The sequence below is a fragment of the Vanellus vanellus genome, assembly GCF_965231255.1.
Source record: "Vanellus vanellus genome assembly, chromosome: 16".
Classification (NCBI taxonomy): Eukaryota; Metazoa; Chordata; class Aves; order Charadriiformes; family Charadriidae; genus Vanellus; species Vanellus vanellus.
Window position 1 is genome coordinate 7,891,712 of NC_138921.1, and position 16,517 is coordinate 7,908,228.

General features: G+C 39.7%; 1 protein-coding gene across 2 annotated transcripts in view; it reads right to left on the reverse strand.

Moving 5' to 3' along the window:
* Nucleotides 1-13,035, reverse strand: part of TXNRD2 (thioredoxin reductase 2) — a gene marked incomplete at its 5' end in the record, with an annotated part of 35,118 nt that extends 22,083 nt beyond the window's left edge. Inside the window, 10 exons of one of the 2 annotated variants that reach the window (XM_082491572.1) lie at nucleotides 1,928-2,019; nucleotides 2,399-2,418; nucleotides 7,113-7,183; nucleotides 7,709-7,771; nucleotides 8,785-8,863; nucleotides 9,772-9,846; nucleotides 10,163-10,307; nucleotides 10,955-11,003; nucleotides 11,733-11,806; nucleotides 12,960-13,035. In XM_082491572.1, coding sequence (XP_082347698.1) covers nucleotides 1,928-2,019; nucleotides 2,399-2,418; nucleotides 7,113-7,183; nucleotides 7,709-7,771; nucleotides 8,785-8,863; nucleotides 9,772-9,846; nucleotides 10,163-10,307; nucleotides 10,955-11,003; nucleotides 11,733-11,806; nucleotides 12,960-13,035 — 744 coding nt within the window. The remainder of the gene's footprint in view (nucleotides 1-1,927; nucleotides 2,020-2,398; nucleotides 2,419-7,112; nucleotides 7,184-7,708; nucleotides 7,772-8,784; nucleotides 8,864-9,771; nucleotides 9,847-10,162; nucleotides 10,308-10,954; nucleotides 11,004-11,732; nucleotides 11,807-12,959) is intronic. The other variant, XM_082491573.1, reaches the window with a different exon arrangement.
* Between the last annotated feature and the right edge of the window lie 3,482 nt (nucleotides 13,036-16,517).

Genomic DNA, 16,517 nt, shown 5'->3' on the forward strand with positions numbered 1-16,517 from the left:
TATTATTACAAAACCAGTCACACAGAATAACTACCTGCAAGCTCTCAGCTTACAAAACTTTATTTTCCAAGTTGATATTAACTAATATGAAGGCAAGAGCAGGGTTATATCTCTTCAGAAACATGATAACTCACTAACCAGTTTCCATCAGACTCAATGTGGCTACAGGCTGAACATAATTATTTTATTTCTATTAATACTTCCTTAACTTTGAAATGTCTTTTGTGCTCTTCCTGCCTACGAAGGATCAAGTTCTCAGAGAAAACCCTACTTGTAAGCGTTTTATGAATTGCCACAGACACACTCTTTACACTATTCCCTGCTTGCTCAGGTCTCATGCTGTTACAGGTGTAGATTTCTTCAGTGATGAGCACAAATCCCAAGACACATTCTTATACAGTGTTTTGCAAACTCTGATACACATACCACTAGTTTTAAGAAAGCCACTTCAAAGTGGGAGTGGCTGGCATGCAACCAGAAGCTGTCACTGCTGCTTCTAACAGCAATATTCCCTCCTCAAAAACTGTGCTGTTATTCAAGGAAATAGTTTTCCTACACACAGTATGTGCAAAGAAGTTCTTAAAAACAAGTCCATAGTTCTATCACTCTTACATCAACTTTGGCCTGTCAATATTTTGCACTATTGAAATTAAGCATTAAAAAAAAAAATAATCCTAATTTATGATACCAGGAATACTTAAGTTAACGTGCACTTATTCCCATTCTGAAAACACTATTTTCAAATTATTAACGTGACACAGTCTTAATTCTTAAGGCTGACATTTTCCAAAGTTATTTGCCTGAGAAAAAAATGTTAGAAACTTCAAAAAGAAAGCTCACAGCATGTGTGAGTGAAGCCCCAGAACTCTCTCCTCATTTTAAAAACACTACAGAAACTCTTCCTTCAAAGCAGAGTTAGCATCAAATCTTGCAGGGACAGAAGATTCACAATCACCTTTAACATACTCTCCCTACAGATCTAGGGACCAAAAGGACTACCAGGCTATCGAAGAGATCATCTAACCTGTAGAACAGAGGCTACAAACTCACATCACATAATGCCTTTACTCGATCCCGTAACTTGTCTTTAACCTAAACCTGCTATACTACCTTCTATTGCTTCTTTAAGCAGTTACAAGTTGTACAAAAATCCTATATAAAACCTCTTTTTGTTGTTGTTGTCTTCTTTTTTTGGCTGTGATTCCTAATTGCTTTTATCCTCTTTATACAGGAATGGGTTTCTGCCCAAAACTGTTTTCTGTTTTGTCAGCACAATTATGGCCACTTATACTTTTAAATAAGACTTCTCAAAAATCTTTCCCAATTTTGAAACACAGTTTTTTCTCTTTAAATTTCCTTTCCTGAAAGTTTTTGGTTTTAATTTTCTTGAGCTTAGGGTTGATAGGTCCACTGAAATCACTATGTAATTTTTTTTTTTCCTAATTATAACCGCCACTGTTTTGAAAGTGGTAAGGTCAAGATTTCCAATTCCTACGTCATTACAAACTTTCAGCTTAGTGATTTATTTATATTCATCATAATGAATTCCACATTGAACTACTTCACATTAAGTCAAATAATTTATTTTAAAAATCATTATCTGTAACTCCTAGAAATTCAGGACTATTTTAAAGAGATTGTCTAATGTTTTTAGCAGTGGCATAAATCCCTCCCCTGCTTCCTAACCTTTTCAATCTTGTTTTCAATTAAGCAGGAGGAAAAAAAAAAGATTTACTTTTCTGAGTACAGTATCAAGAAATATGATAGGAAAACAAGAGATAGTATTTATTTAGTTTCGCTTCAGAAAGCATGTACTAGGAAATGTTTGGAGAAGCCAAAACTGCTTTTTCTTTAGGAGACAAGAATAATCAAATATACTTTTAAATATATTTGGTATATAAGGAGATGTAAGGTAACCTGTACTCACCTGATCAAACCCACGAAGTGGGATACTTCTCATCATGACTGTAGTGTCCAATCCAATCCCTGTTAGAAAACCAGCACACTCAAGTGAAACATCTGGTGAAGCATCAGTTAAGGAAATATAAACAACAGTCTCATGTAAATGAAATATAAAAGGGTAGTATGCAAGTGGGCTTTTTACCTAGAGATATCAAGTTCTCCTCACACAGACATCTTTATCTTGCTTTTGTTGCATAGAATAAAACTCTGAAACCTTAGAATATTTTCCTCGTAGATAACATTGTTATTAAGATACTGAGAATTTATCCTCAGCTGACCTTAATTCCCATGATGCTACTACACAGAAAACGATTACCATTCTATTACCAACTCAACTGCAGGGCATGAGCAAAGGAATTCTGAAAACTGAGCTTTCATAGGAAAGACAGCTATGCTGCTTATAATCATAAATCATCACAGCTTTTTCAAAGGATACAGCTGGCTCCAACAACCAACCTGTTACATAAAAAGAAAAAAAGAATAAAGCAGTCAAATGAGCTTGTGCATATTTCTGCACAACCAAAAAAATATTTTCTAAAGTATGTATAGTTACAAAATTACAGGTTTGAGAAGCAGATCTGATGTTAGATGGGAAAAAAGAGTGTTGCTTGTCAACTCCAACAAAGACATGTTATAGTGTTCTATAACGTGGGCTTTTTTTTATTAAGAGGATAAAAAAAGAACAGACTTATAAGACATAAGGAATTGTTTTTATAGTGTAAAGAGACATTTAAACACATACTCTGAAAGACAAAATGAAGAAAGCCATTAAAAACTCAGAGAAGCTAGCAAGGTTAAGAGGCATCACAAATATATCTGGATTGGATACTGGCAGGTCATTCCTGCAGTGCCTATTGCTACTGATGCCTCATCTTTACAGGGCCTCTCAGCATCATTGCCTCCAAGACAGTAGGCAACATATAAACATACAGTCTTGTTGGAACTCAAGTATATCTCAATTTCTAGAGGTATCTTAATTACTAAATATATCCCAATATAAGATTTTATTAATTGCTAAATTTCATTTTGATTCATAACCATCTGCATAACAGAGGGAGCATCTGTCAGTTCCATATGGGGTGCCCCATGTCCCCAGTAGCTGATTCAGCCTAAAGCACGACAACACCCTATTTTTCCAAATGCCAAATATTTGCCCTCCCTGTCTTCAAAAGTCTGTGTACGCAATTATAGAAAATCCATTTAATAGGTTTACCCAGACTAGCATTTACCAAATACATCAATTTTAGACCTTAATTAAAACTCCAGCTCTCATCTCTCCCCATATTTCACACCCTTTCAACCAAGAATATCACTAAAGTTGTCCATCAACACTTTTAATTTATGAGGTTTATCTACAGCACAGAAGTTTCCATGCCTGTCCCCAGATGCCCTATCCCTGCAGTCCTCTCTCTTCTTACCATATCCTCAGTTCCCTACGTCTGCTAGGTATGAAAAGGCAGAATGCTCAGTCACTCTTCCAGAGGTAAAAATGGGTCTGACACTCAGCTGCTGGACAGGCTGCACTCACATCCCTTTGGTGTTCATGTGTTATGCGGACTTGTTAAAATCTCACAGTTTGAAGATGCATTCCACATAATATTTACACTTACGACAAAGTCTTTTGCTAAGTTTTTGAATTAGGAAAAAAAGCATCATTAGGGATCAAAATTTCTAGTTACTATGAGAACAATAGAGAACGTTAGGCTCTTTTTGACTATGATTTTCATCTATGGAAATATATGCTTTATAAAAAAACTTCACCCCCATGCTTTATTAAGAACTTTTCATCAAAAAAACAGCAACACAAAAGCACAACACAAAACCCACCTGAATATTTGGCATATTTTTTCTGTTTATTTTGGGCATTTTTTTTTTTTTTTTAAAGCAAGTCTCTCTCATACTGCCATATTCAAAGTTAAAAAAAAAACTTTGGATTTTTGAGATGGGAGATTTTTGTATGGGAGATGTAGCTTGCTAATTGTGTTTTGGAAAGCTAGACATTTTAGAAATTTACTTGAATTTAGACATTTACTTTAAAAAAGTCAAAATACAAACTCACATAATCACAGAGTTTAAGTAGGCTATTTAAAGTTAGGAGGATAAGCAAGGAAGCACAAGCATTATAAACATAAGTCACAGAATGTTATCATATTCTTTTACCCATATCCAACCTTATTTGACTGTTTTGAGGAAGATAAGTTTTAGCAACACAAAGGACAATGCCAGCAAAGAAAACAGTTGCATGGAAATAATCCATTAAGTAAAGACCTGTTCCCTCAGCAGCTATGCTTCCATTAATTCAAAAATTCTAAGTAACAAAACAAAACTATTTTGACAAAATGTGCTCCGAACAGGCAAAAATTCAAAGTAGTCAGATCACAGGAAGGCACACATTTGAAATACCAACCTGTGGCCTACACATCCCACTCTTCACTTGATTCTTAGATGAAGTAGCATGCACTACTATGGTGCTTCACAAAATAAATATAAACACTTAAATCCATGGAAAAACACACACAAATTGAAGGCTAACACAAAGTGGTACATACATTGCAGTGTCTTTATAAGGAGGTATCATTCATCAATTTTTAACTAAAATTTACAAAGCAATGATCCTCCCTCCTCCATGTTACCAAGAAAACTACTGGTATTCATGCTTACAAAGACAGAAATGTGTTTCATAGGAGGACATAAAAAACCTTAGAAAATTAAAACATTTTATATGTGAACATGTATAGCAACTAAAACCAAATGTTAGAGACATGATGGAGCTCTGCAGACAGCAAATTTGGCTGCTCTTTTTGGCCCTGCCACTGACTAGCCACATAGGACTAGGATAGTTATTCATCCACAATGCTGCAAGAGAGAAACAAGTCCAATACTTGGAAAGCTCTTCTTACAGTCTATCCTCTACTAAGAGAGCAGGGAAAAAACAGTAGGTCAAACACTGGTTTAAGGTGAGGTATAGGCCACAAGCCAATCTGCACCATCTCCTAGTTCTAACAGAGATGCTTTAAAACTTCTGAAAAGTGCTGACATGGGGGCTGCTGCTCCATAAGCCCCAGGGATTGCAGAGTCAGTACAACACGTTTTCTCACAAAAGACCCTAGATAACATCTACCTATCCTATAACAAAAACATACAAGTTCTGAAGGTGTACAGAGAACGGGTTGAGCTAAAGAAATTTAAATCTGCTAGTCTGGGGTTTATGTTTGGCAAACAATTTAACACAGGGGGAAATAAATTTTTCCAGCATTAGGGCATCTGATTTATCTGTGAATGGATGATCACCCCCTCTTGTTGCACGTAGCTGCTAGGAAGTGCTGCAAAAAGCCATATGCTCCCCATAAAGAAATATCTACTGGAGATTCACAGAGAATAGAATGAGAATATCTGTAATTTGGGCATATGTTTGCTCTTCTTTTTCATTAGATGAAAAATAGATGCCAGCTGGCAGTCATTCATAGTATCAGCAGCACATTATTCACAATTTCTTCTACAAACTAGTGAGTTCCTGGTCGTTGTCAGTGTCTAATAGAAAAGTTAAGAAAGCAGAACCTAACCTCCTTCACACCTGCTCAATCTCTCACTCATTCTGAACATGTTTCAAGGCATCTTTTCTAATTCACTCTTGCCAAAACCCTTCACCTCAGTAGTGAGAATTTCTTCACAATGTTTGTATATCTAAGGGACTTTTAAGTTGGGTAATGGCTTGCTCTTTTTTATTTTATTTTTTTAAAAAAATATGAATAACCACAGGACCAACAGTTCTGTAACCCCCAGGCATGTAATTTGTAACTGAGATATGTACATTTGGAGAAGGAGAAAAGAAAGAATAAGCACAACCCAGCTCAGACTAAAAACAAAAGGTGTTAAACTGAACCTTGGGAATATTTATAATAGAAACAAATCCGAGAGAAACAAACCTTTAACAACTCCCTCCTTCATTTGCTAGGACACAGCCTGATAAAGCACAGAAATGCTACTGTAGCCCCTGCAGGCTTATTTTGACTAAATCTCAGGAATGCAACATATAAACACTAGACTCCCACATTACACTGTTACAACTTGCATTAGTAGCAACTGGACAAAAGCCACGTTTTCACAGAAATGTCTTACAGGGGTAAATCTTATGTTTAGTTTTTAGCGGGGGAGGGGGGGCGGCAGTGTTGTTTTTGCTGGGTTTGTTTTTGGTTTGTTTTTTTTGTTTTGTTTTGTTTTTTTTTTTTTTTTAAATAGAGAGCATAAATCATGCTCTCAAAATTCAAGAGGTGACTGATATACTACAAACAGCAGCAACGTTTTTAAACGGTACCAAGAAGCTATGTTTATCTAGTTGATGTTTAGCCTAACACGCTGCATTTTTTATCTTAGAAAGTCACAGCCATGAATGGCAGCTCTGTTTTCTCTCAAAACATCAGTATTATAGTTTCAAGTCTCTTTTTCTTATATATACTTTGCTTTCTCTAGAATTGCTCAACAAAGTAAAAAAATAGTATTATCTGACTTTCATGCTAGCAAACGTGCATTTCCTATCCCAATCATTTGCATTTGCTCTGTAGTGTAAGTATTGACTCAGAATCTTATTGTGCTATGTGCTGTAAAAGACTATGTCATTTTAGCATTTCCATTTAAAACCATTTTTTAGTAATTCAGTTAAACAATAGCTCCCAAAGCATAGGAAAAGCCAAAAGTAACCCAACTGTCTCATCATATTTTATTTCGTTATCAGAACTGCGACCACTTAAGAGAATGTAAAATTACGTCGAGTTTCTTTCCTAATCGAACAGCAATTTCACACACACCCGTAGCAAATAGGGCCAGTACAACCTTCCTTTAAGTTTACGCTGCCCTCTTGTGACTTCAATGTGTAATTGCTCCATCAAAAAAAAGTCACCTTAACCTACGATTGTGAAAATTCATATTTCATTTTATTTCAGAAGGGAATTTCATAAGAGGAGGAGAGGGATAAATCTTTTAGTTACTAATGAAGGTTTGCAGCATGATGTTGACGCATAGCAAACCAAATTCTCAGAAGGAAAAACAGAAGACAGAAAAACAAGTGTATAAAAGGCAATTTTGAACATCTTTCACCTTGCCATATAGAAAAAGTACAAACACCAGCATTTATTAAAGCCATGGTAACTTACGTTTTTCCAGGAGATTCTTTTAACCAGAACAGATCATCACTTGTGATTCCATACTCCAGTGCACCTGCAATCTGTGATCACACAGGTAAGATCTTGAATATACAACCCAAGTCCCGACAGCAAAAAAAAGCTAATAGCAACTTGGGCTGTATTAGCTGAAGTATAGCCGGTAGACCAATGAAATTATTTATCTGGGATTGCCCAGATATGTCATACAGTCTTCATCTTTGGAGATTTTCAAAACCTTACTGCAAAAAGCCCTGAGCAACATGATCTGACCTCACAGCTGACTCAATAGCTGACCACAACCTCCCTGAGCAGGAGGTTGAACTACATGACCTCTAGAGATCCCTTCCAACCTGAATTATCCTACAGCTCTAAGCAACATCAACATACTAAATTGATACAGATTGTTTTCTATGGAAATGCTTTTTTGAAAACTCTGTACTTTATATAGAAGATCATTTTCCACATGACACAAGTACAAAAATCTCTCCCATGTTACTTTATATTTACATTTTGATTCTCCAAACATTCATTATCTGCAACAAAACCAGTAAAGCCATTGGAATTGTTCGATGGCAAGTGTAACTTACATGTGTAGGATATTTTGGTCTTCCACCAGTAGCAATGACAATATTTTCTGCAGTAACAATAGTCTACAGACAAAAATACAAAACCAAAATCAAGCATTTGAAAACCTTTTATCTGTCTTTAGATTTTATCTACATACAAATGAGTGATAAATGAGAAAGCTGGCACTACCATCTGCTATTTATATGACATAATAATAAGTAATGCATTAAAAAAAAGGATGGAGATAAAATAAAGTAATACATGCAGGAATTTCTCCTACACATTCTCTATCGGTTTTTGTTTTAATATTAAGTTTACAATTGTTCCTACATTGGACAAGATTCTGATGACTACTTGGAAGCAACAGTTGTACACAAAGGGCAGCTTTTAAAAATCAATTTTTGCTTAGGACAAACCACAGAGATCACAGCAAGCAAATTCTGTCTCTGAGGCCTGGAGTTAAGCTACCTCCAAAGTGGTATGTTTTCAGGAAATGCTAGGCATCTAGCCCCAAAAACTTTTGCTCTCTCAAGCTGATATTAACCAGTAACATTATATAATTACCCTCAAAAAGGTGTTAAAAATGCATTTTTAGTCTCTTGTTAAATACGCAGATATGGCCACCGTTCTGTTCCGTGTCCCAGTTGCTTGAAGCTGTGCATTCAGTACAATGCCTGCTACACACAATTTTGTATTAGAAAGCTAATCGCCCTTACAATTGATCTGAAGAAGGAAAACACCTCAGACTGAACTAATGCTCAGAGCAATAAGGAGATGTTGGTCCTCTTTACATCTCTGTAAGCATTTATCAAAGAAGTGCGACTGAGCAAAAAAAAAGATAAAGTAATAGCATTTAACTGATCAATTAGAGGCTAGGGACTCAGTAGGTAACAGTCAAGTTCATAAACATCTTCTCTAGGTAGAAAATGCAAATCTCCCTCACCAAAACGATACTGAATAACTAAAGCAATTTGCAAAAGTACAATCTAGCTTCCAGTTGACCTGAAAACCAACACACAAAGACCTGAAAAACAACACACGAAGACCTGAAATGTTTGAAGTGAATGATACTACAGAAATCAGCACAGAAGCTCACCTCTTTTCCTGCTTTTGTTAAGCCACGGATTGTATACGGATCAGAAAAACTCCCTTTCATGTTGAAGTATTTCACCTTCCTGTTTAGAAGAAAACAGCAACATAAACACACACTTAACAAGGAACAGGAATGAAATACAATCAGCTACAATTTCCCATATCTGAAGTGCTAAAAAGGATAGCAAACAGGCATAGAAAAGTAAAAGGAAGAGAGTCTCATTTCATAGGATTGTTTGCAGCTCTGTCACCTAGTTTTTGTGTCACAGTTATCTCCTCTATACAGCAGAGTACCTAACCTTGTAACACGCTCTGGGATCAGGTTATTGACCTCTTCAAATGATACATTTTCCACTAGCCATAGCATTACTATTACTATCTATAACATAACTAATACAATGCTCATTTGATAGCACACAAAAGTGACTCAGCAGGAGTCACAGGACTAGTACCTGTTAAATTATCTATTAATATAATTTCTCTATAGAAGGAACCGCATGCTGAAAAACACGGAACCATTTATGCACTGTAAGAAAAAAAAAATCAGCTGCTCTAGCATAATATCATCTGTGGACTTGTATGGCATATAAATTTTGGTGGACAAGCTTAAAATTATCTTGAGAAACCCTGACTACTTCATATTAATGCAAAACCTCCCCAGATTAAAGAGAGCATCCCCTAATGTACTTGTTTGAGGTAAAACAGAACTAAAGCAGTCCAGCCCAAACCATAACACCTGATCACTAGACTGTTAAAAAGCTTTCATGTATAGTCACTTTCAACCACTATTTCCCAGAAAAGAATAGGAAGGGGGGAAAAAAACCCAAATCACTTACATTGGCAAGGGCACTTAGGGTCCCGAGCAGAAATGACTTACAAACTCAAAACACTAGCTCTAATGAGAAACTCCAAAGGCAATTCAGCAATTCTACAAGGAGAAGAGTAGCTCATGGACTACGTGAAGAAAGATGAACTTCAAAGTCTTATTTACTTGTCTTGTAGTTGCACTCTGTGTCCCCAGTTTAAGGATTTCACATAATTCTGAACAGCTTCTGCCATCACAGACCTATCACAAAACAAGAATATGAACATGAAGTCATCACATTATAATTTCAGATTATACAACTCCAAGACACAGGGAATTGCTAGAAGTTACGAATGTTCTACAGTACCTCTTTTTATAAAAGTAAATTATCAAGTCCAAAAGAACTTAATATCTACCATGATAAACCAGTAAATACAGTTTTGTGTTTTAAACAAGGAGCAGTCTAAAAAGCTTCATGCAAAATTCACTTCCCTAACTGTCCCTAAATAAACATCAACTAGGAAAAGTTGTTACGCATTTGCAGCACATAGGAGCGGATACGGGCAATAATCTTTACCAGGTATGATGAACAGGTTGGGCTATATTCCAGCCATAGTGTTGGGCATCTTTAAGAGCACTCCCTAAAAGGGCTGCTTGATGCATAAGTTTTTTAGGAATGCAGCCAACATTCACACAGGTTCCACCAAGTCCCCATTTGGTTCCTTGGAGAAAAAAAAAAAAAAAGTAAAAAAAAAAGTAAATGCATCAGGTTAATGTAACTTAATGCAATCGGATTACTTAGAGAATTAGGTTATTGATACAATCAGTTTAAAAGTTCTGAAACAACACGCAGTTTACTGTCTCCTACAGATCAGTTTCTAACTTTGCTTATGTTCATTTGTTTTGATAAAAACAATCTCTATATTTTTCTTCCAAAGTTCAAACCATCTCAAGTTGTTCCTCAGAGCTCTGAGGATCCAGTTACTACACATTCACATTTGCTTATTTGCATTTGCAGATCTTATTTTACATATTGTACATGAAAAGCCTCAACATGATGCAATTCATGATTTTTAGAAATTATAAATGACATTTTGACAAAGACAATATTCTCACATATTTAGGTCCAAAGTCTACAACAAATGGTAGAATCAAACACTGCTAACAACCTTAATGTGCAGGGGAAGTAGGCAAAGCTGGGACATGATTGGAGGAAATGAGCAGTACAGTAAGCTGGGCTTAAGGACTTTTACCACAAGAAAAGCAGGCAGCAGGGCTTTGGCCACTTTGCTGCCTGGAGCAACCTGCTCACCTAGGCAACTGTTTTATACACATGTGCAAATATTATCCTAGCATTTGTCTTCCATACCTTGTGGAGAAGGTTCCACATAATCCAGAACGGCCACTTTCCTTCCAAACTGAGCAGCTTTAAACAAAAAGCAAGACAAAATATTTACAGGAGGGAGAAACACACAAACCTAAGCATTTTTAGTAGCACAGGTACAGATAAAGAGTACAGGAGATGATGGCTGGTGGTTTTTACTGTCCAACTCCAAATGCCAGACTAGGGACCCAGGCTGCCTGTGTAGCCAGCAGATTCTCCAGAAGGCACTTAAACAACTAGGGCCTCCAGCTTCCACCAACCCTAAAAATGCAGCTTGACCCCAAATAAGATGTTTAAGAACCTTTTGGGTTGTTGAGCATGTTACATTGAGTTACAAAAGGGCAAGGTTCTCTGCAGCAGGTTCTCTGTTCAAGGTTCTCTGTTTCCAAACAGCTCTTGGAAACAGTCTGAAGGGACTGTTGTTTTAACACAGAAAGAAGAAACAGTATCATTAAAAAGTACAGCATCTATGAAGGCACTCAGAATATTTTACAATAACAGTGACACAAAAGCTTATTAAGTTTTCCCATGACAAAAGAAGAAATATTTTTCAAAAGGTGAACTGGAAGGCCAAACAAGATTACCCCACCTGAGGGTGTGAACTAATTTGCAGATTAACTGTATGGAGCTAAGTTAATGATTAATGTGCAGAGACTGAAGTATACTATGTTTCTTAAAAAGCCTTAGCATTATTAGTACAACTTTTCTTAGTTTCCATAAACGCTGCTTCAGCTAAAACAAAACTATTGTTAGTTATTTATACATACGAACCTTCTTTCGCACAAGCAAGGCCTCCAGACCCTCCACCAATTACCAGAAGATCATACTCATTCTTTCCTGTGAAAAGGACGTGAAAAAAAAAAGAAGAGAAACAGGCAAGGAAGATGGGAGAGGTATGTGAGAAGGTAAATATCAAAAAGTACACTATTTTTTACAATTGATTATTGCTGATTTGGGGTTTCTTTACAAGAGCACTGTGTTTTTTCAGTGTCCCAAAGCAGTCTCCAAAAATTGTTAAACTATCTAGTCTGGATTTGTGAATGAAATACAGAAAATAAAGCAATCCAGAAGTGAGGAAATAGATTAGACTTTTATATAGTGTCCAAGAAGCTCTTTCTGCATGATTAGACAGTTGGACCAGTATAGGTCTTCTGTCTCTGCATTGCAGCAGGTTTTAGAGAGATTTTTTTCACCAGGGCCACCTTATCAGACTCGCAAAGCTTCAGCTGCTACGTAGGCCTTGCAGGGGTGCAGTGGGACAGTCAGAGGGAAGCTGGTCCCTTCTGCCACCTCAGTGTCCCACAGCCCAGCCTCCCAGAGCAGTTCTGAAGCTGCAGGAGAAGCCCACAGGTGAGCAGTAACTCCTTTCTTAGCCAGGGCATCAGGACAAGCCCTGATTTCAGAGAGCTGCCTGGCTCAGGGAGAACAGCCGAGGCCCGCAGCACCCGACACCAGCTGTGCCGCCATGGGGTTGGGGGGGTCTTTTCTCGGCAGTTCAGAGCGGGCAGTTGGACTGGGAAGGCCGATCCCCCCGGTCCTTGGCGTTAAGCCTAGAGGAACGGCCTGGCTGCCCCGGTACCCCTCCGGAGAGCCCCACCGCAGGGGCGCAGGAGGCCTTGCCCACTTCACCGCCACCTGTGGCCCCGGGGCTCCCTCAGCAACGCGGGGGCCGAGGGCCGGCTCCGAGAGAGGAACCGGGGCGGGGGTGGCTCCGGCAGCCGTTACGGATGGAGGCAGCCCGCCGCCCTTCCCGCCTCCGCCGCTGAGGGAGGAGAGTGACACCTCCGGCGTGGGCGGCGGGCTCCGGTCCCCACAGCTGTCGCTCAAGTGAGGCGCCCGCGGGTCTCTCCCCGCCGCGCGGGAGGTGGGGAGGGCTCGGGGGCCCCTCCCCAGGCGCTTTCGCCGTCAGGGGGAGAGGGCAGCCCGCTTCCCGCGAGGAAAGGCGGAGGCGCAGCCTCTGCCAGGCCTGAGCCCAGCGAGCGCCCCGTACCTGAGAGGGCTCGCACCGTACGGCACAGCCCCGACGCTCCAAGGAGACGCTCCCGCCTCCGCCATAGCGCCGCCATGCTGTACGGCAAAGGGCCTCCGCTCTGAACCAGGACCCCTGCGAGGTGGCCGAGCAGCGCCTGAGGGGAGGGCGGCGGAGCCCCGTAAAGGCGGGAGGGCGGGAAGGGGCGCAGAGCTGACGGGGGGCGGCCGCCGCCCGCCCGGCGCTTCGGCTTCTGGAGCCCCTGCGGAGCCGCCAGAGGCCTTTTGAGAAGGCAGGCACAGCCTCTGGCGTTAGAGAAGCGATTTTGCGTTTCAATCAGACGTTTGGAAAGGAAAAAAACCCCCAATTTGCTTGATTGGCTTCACCCCCCGAGATGCTGCTGCAAAAAGGGTTCAGGGAAGACCTTTCGGGAAAGAAGAGGAACACGCCGACTGCCCAGAACCTTCATCGATATTCAGAGCCCTGCGGTTTTTCCCCTCGCATCCCTTTGTAACAGACACGGTGAGAGGTGGGCTGTGGCACCCCCTCCTGAAGGTGCAGCGCAGTGGCTGAAACTTCAAAACCTCTGAGAAGGTGGTTTGAATAAAGCCTCTCCCTTCCACGAGGTATTAGAGGCAAACACGTGATGTTGTTTCGGATTCCTGTGGCATATTCAGCGGTGAGAGCAGGCACTAGGGACTCTGGTCCGAGAGAAGAGTGTTCCTCAACCAAAATGGCGGGGCAGGGCCCATGCTACACAGGTCAGTGAACAAGACCAGCACAAACAGCTTTAACACAGGGTTTAACTGTGGTGATACAGGTACCTGCACAGGAGGACCTGCCGGGGCACCTCCGTTGCTTTGCCACCCTTGGCAGCGTCTCCTGCCCCCGTGCCACATGCCAGCTGTTGATTAAACAAGGGCAATGCTGCTGACCTACTTTGGGCAGGAGTTGTGGGAGTTATTAATGCTTGTAATGTATTCTGGCAGCCTAAGGTAAAAGGCCTAAAAGTTGGTGTTGATCAAAATGATACCGGAGGGAACAAGGTCTTTCTCATTCAGAAGTGTTGGCTGTTGGCCTTTATGGAGGCACAGTACTGACCCTACCTGCTGTCGTATGTGATAAATACCACCGTAGCCAAATTAGGGTTTGGGACAAAGAATCGGCCGCTTTTTCTTGGGGAGAGGGAGCTGGCGACAGAAAGAGTTTTAGGCAGTCGTGGTCCAGCTGTCTCCGGAGCAAGGGCCTGGCTCACAAGGGGGCAGCATCCAACCATTTTGTTTCAGAAACTGTCAATCATCTAGTCCACAGTTGAGGAGAAATGGCAGGAAATTAAAATACTCAAAAGAAAATTTTGTAGAACTTAACATCACCTCCAGGGTAGATCTGATTATTTTTTTCACTCCATTAATGTTTGAAAATACATGAAACAGGATTTACAATCACTTTAGTAAATGGATTGATAACTTGTCCAGTATCACTGCTGTTTAAAAAAAGGAAAAACAAAGGCAAGCCCCCTCTCTGTTGCCTCCTGTAGCACTAATCAATACACCACTAGAAACAGTTACCCACTGCAGCAGCAGTAGAAAGACATAACTAGAGTGTACCGAGAGGCCTTTGAATTACAGAAACTTCAAACATATTCAGATAATAATCTTTTATGCTTTTCAGGTACATGGATGCAAAGTTGTAGCTCTTCATTTTAGCCACTATTCTGAATTGAATCAGGCAGTGTTGAGCATATGCTCTTCACACAGCATTTAGTTCAGACGCATAGGATCAAGGGTAGATTTAATCTCCCCAAACACAAAACAGATTTATGTGAAGAAATGTCCCTGCAGCATTATGGTATTTTGCTAATAAGGAAAGGCCTTAAATGTAGGAAAGCTGTTGATAGAAAACATTACCTTGAAACAGCACCTACAGTGGCAATTTAGGAAAAACTTGTTGATAAATTTGGTGTAATGCTTCTAAACTCTTTTAAGGATAGGATCTTGGCCAAGTGCCCATTGTAACATCCACGTGGTACGCTACCATTGCTGATTGCTTTCATTATTTTTGAGCTCAGAGTCTAAGTGAACCACAGCCTACGCAGCAGTGATGAGACTGTAGCTTCTTGTAGATGATTGTCTTCCTAAACACATCAGCACACACCCTCCCATTTCTAGCTCGAAAGTAAGTCAGTCGCTTTCCCTTGGCATCCTTCTGAAGTCACCTGGGAACCAGGACTATCCATAGCTGCTGCTGTGCCACTGGCAGAACATGTGAAGCTGGGGTGTCACCAGCCCTCTGGCTGTATCTCACAGCTAATGATAAAGCACTGTGCAGTTCCACAGGCTAAGGCTTTCCCATCAGGACCATCATCTTCAGAAGAAAGTACAAAGACTGCGTAATGCCACTCTGCTTGTTCTTGCATGTTCTCACAAGCTTGATCATTGAGACCGATAGAGGCAAATATCAGCAGTGAGGAGCAGGTTTTGCCCATGGTCACAATATCGATAAGAATAGCTGCCACTGATATTTGCTGTACTCAGCACTGAGCAAGTGTGTCTGCACTACACTTCAAAAATCTTTCTCAGGGACCAGAGAGTTTCTGGTTATCAGGTGCGGTTTCTAATGTGTCTTTGCCTCATCTCCTATAACTCTCTACTCTCTTATTTTAATTCTTCTGTGGTTAGCATTAAGCTGATCAGAATACTTAGTCATACACTTTTTTTTACGTATATATATAATATATCTTCATTTTTTTTAAGAAAGCAAGCATTAAGTCCTTTAGTGGTAAATACATTCTAGTATCAGGAAGCATTTACATGAAGCATTGTGCAGTGAAAGCATATTTTTTCAAAACTTGGGATTAAAAAAAAACTTTTTATGAGATAGCTATCAGACTTAACATCCTATTTCCACAGGGTTTTGTCAGTTGTAGCTAGTCATATTTAAAGTCATAAATTAACTTAATGCATTAGATGTGGTTTGGTTTATTTCCAGGGGGAGATGTTTATTCAACATACTGTAAACAGTGAGGTATTAAAAGGGCAAAGGAAACACCACTGTAATACGTTTCAGAAATTTATATAAATCTATTCAATGAAAATTGGGGTTTTGTAAAGCATTAGTTGGTTCTGTTAACAGGCAGACTTTCTCCCTTTGATTTTATTGTAAGGACAGCTTGGAATTCTGTACTTTTTTTCCTTCACATAAAATACCTTTTGTCCCGTGTATCAATGGCTTACTTAAATTCTTCCTCATGAAGACAACCAGGACCAAACACCTTTTCTACCTAATATTTTAGAAATTTTGACTTTTCAAACATATCCTGTCTTTCCTGTTTTCCTGACATGGTTTGCTTTGTGTCTTACATTCCCAGTTTAGCGACCTGGCAGGGTGGGTAAAAAGAGAGGTGTCAGGTAGATACCATCTTTGGAAGCCATCACATTTCTTTTTTAGTGGGTGGGTAGAAAATTGATTATATCAGAGGTTGCATTTTGTGGCATGACCTAATTAATAATTTACAGGAGTGTCAGTGAACTCTACCAGATCACTAGTTTAAGTAAGAGGTCTCTGCATGAGGTAGGACTT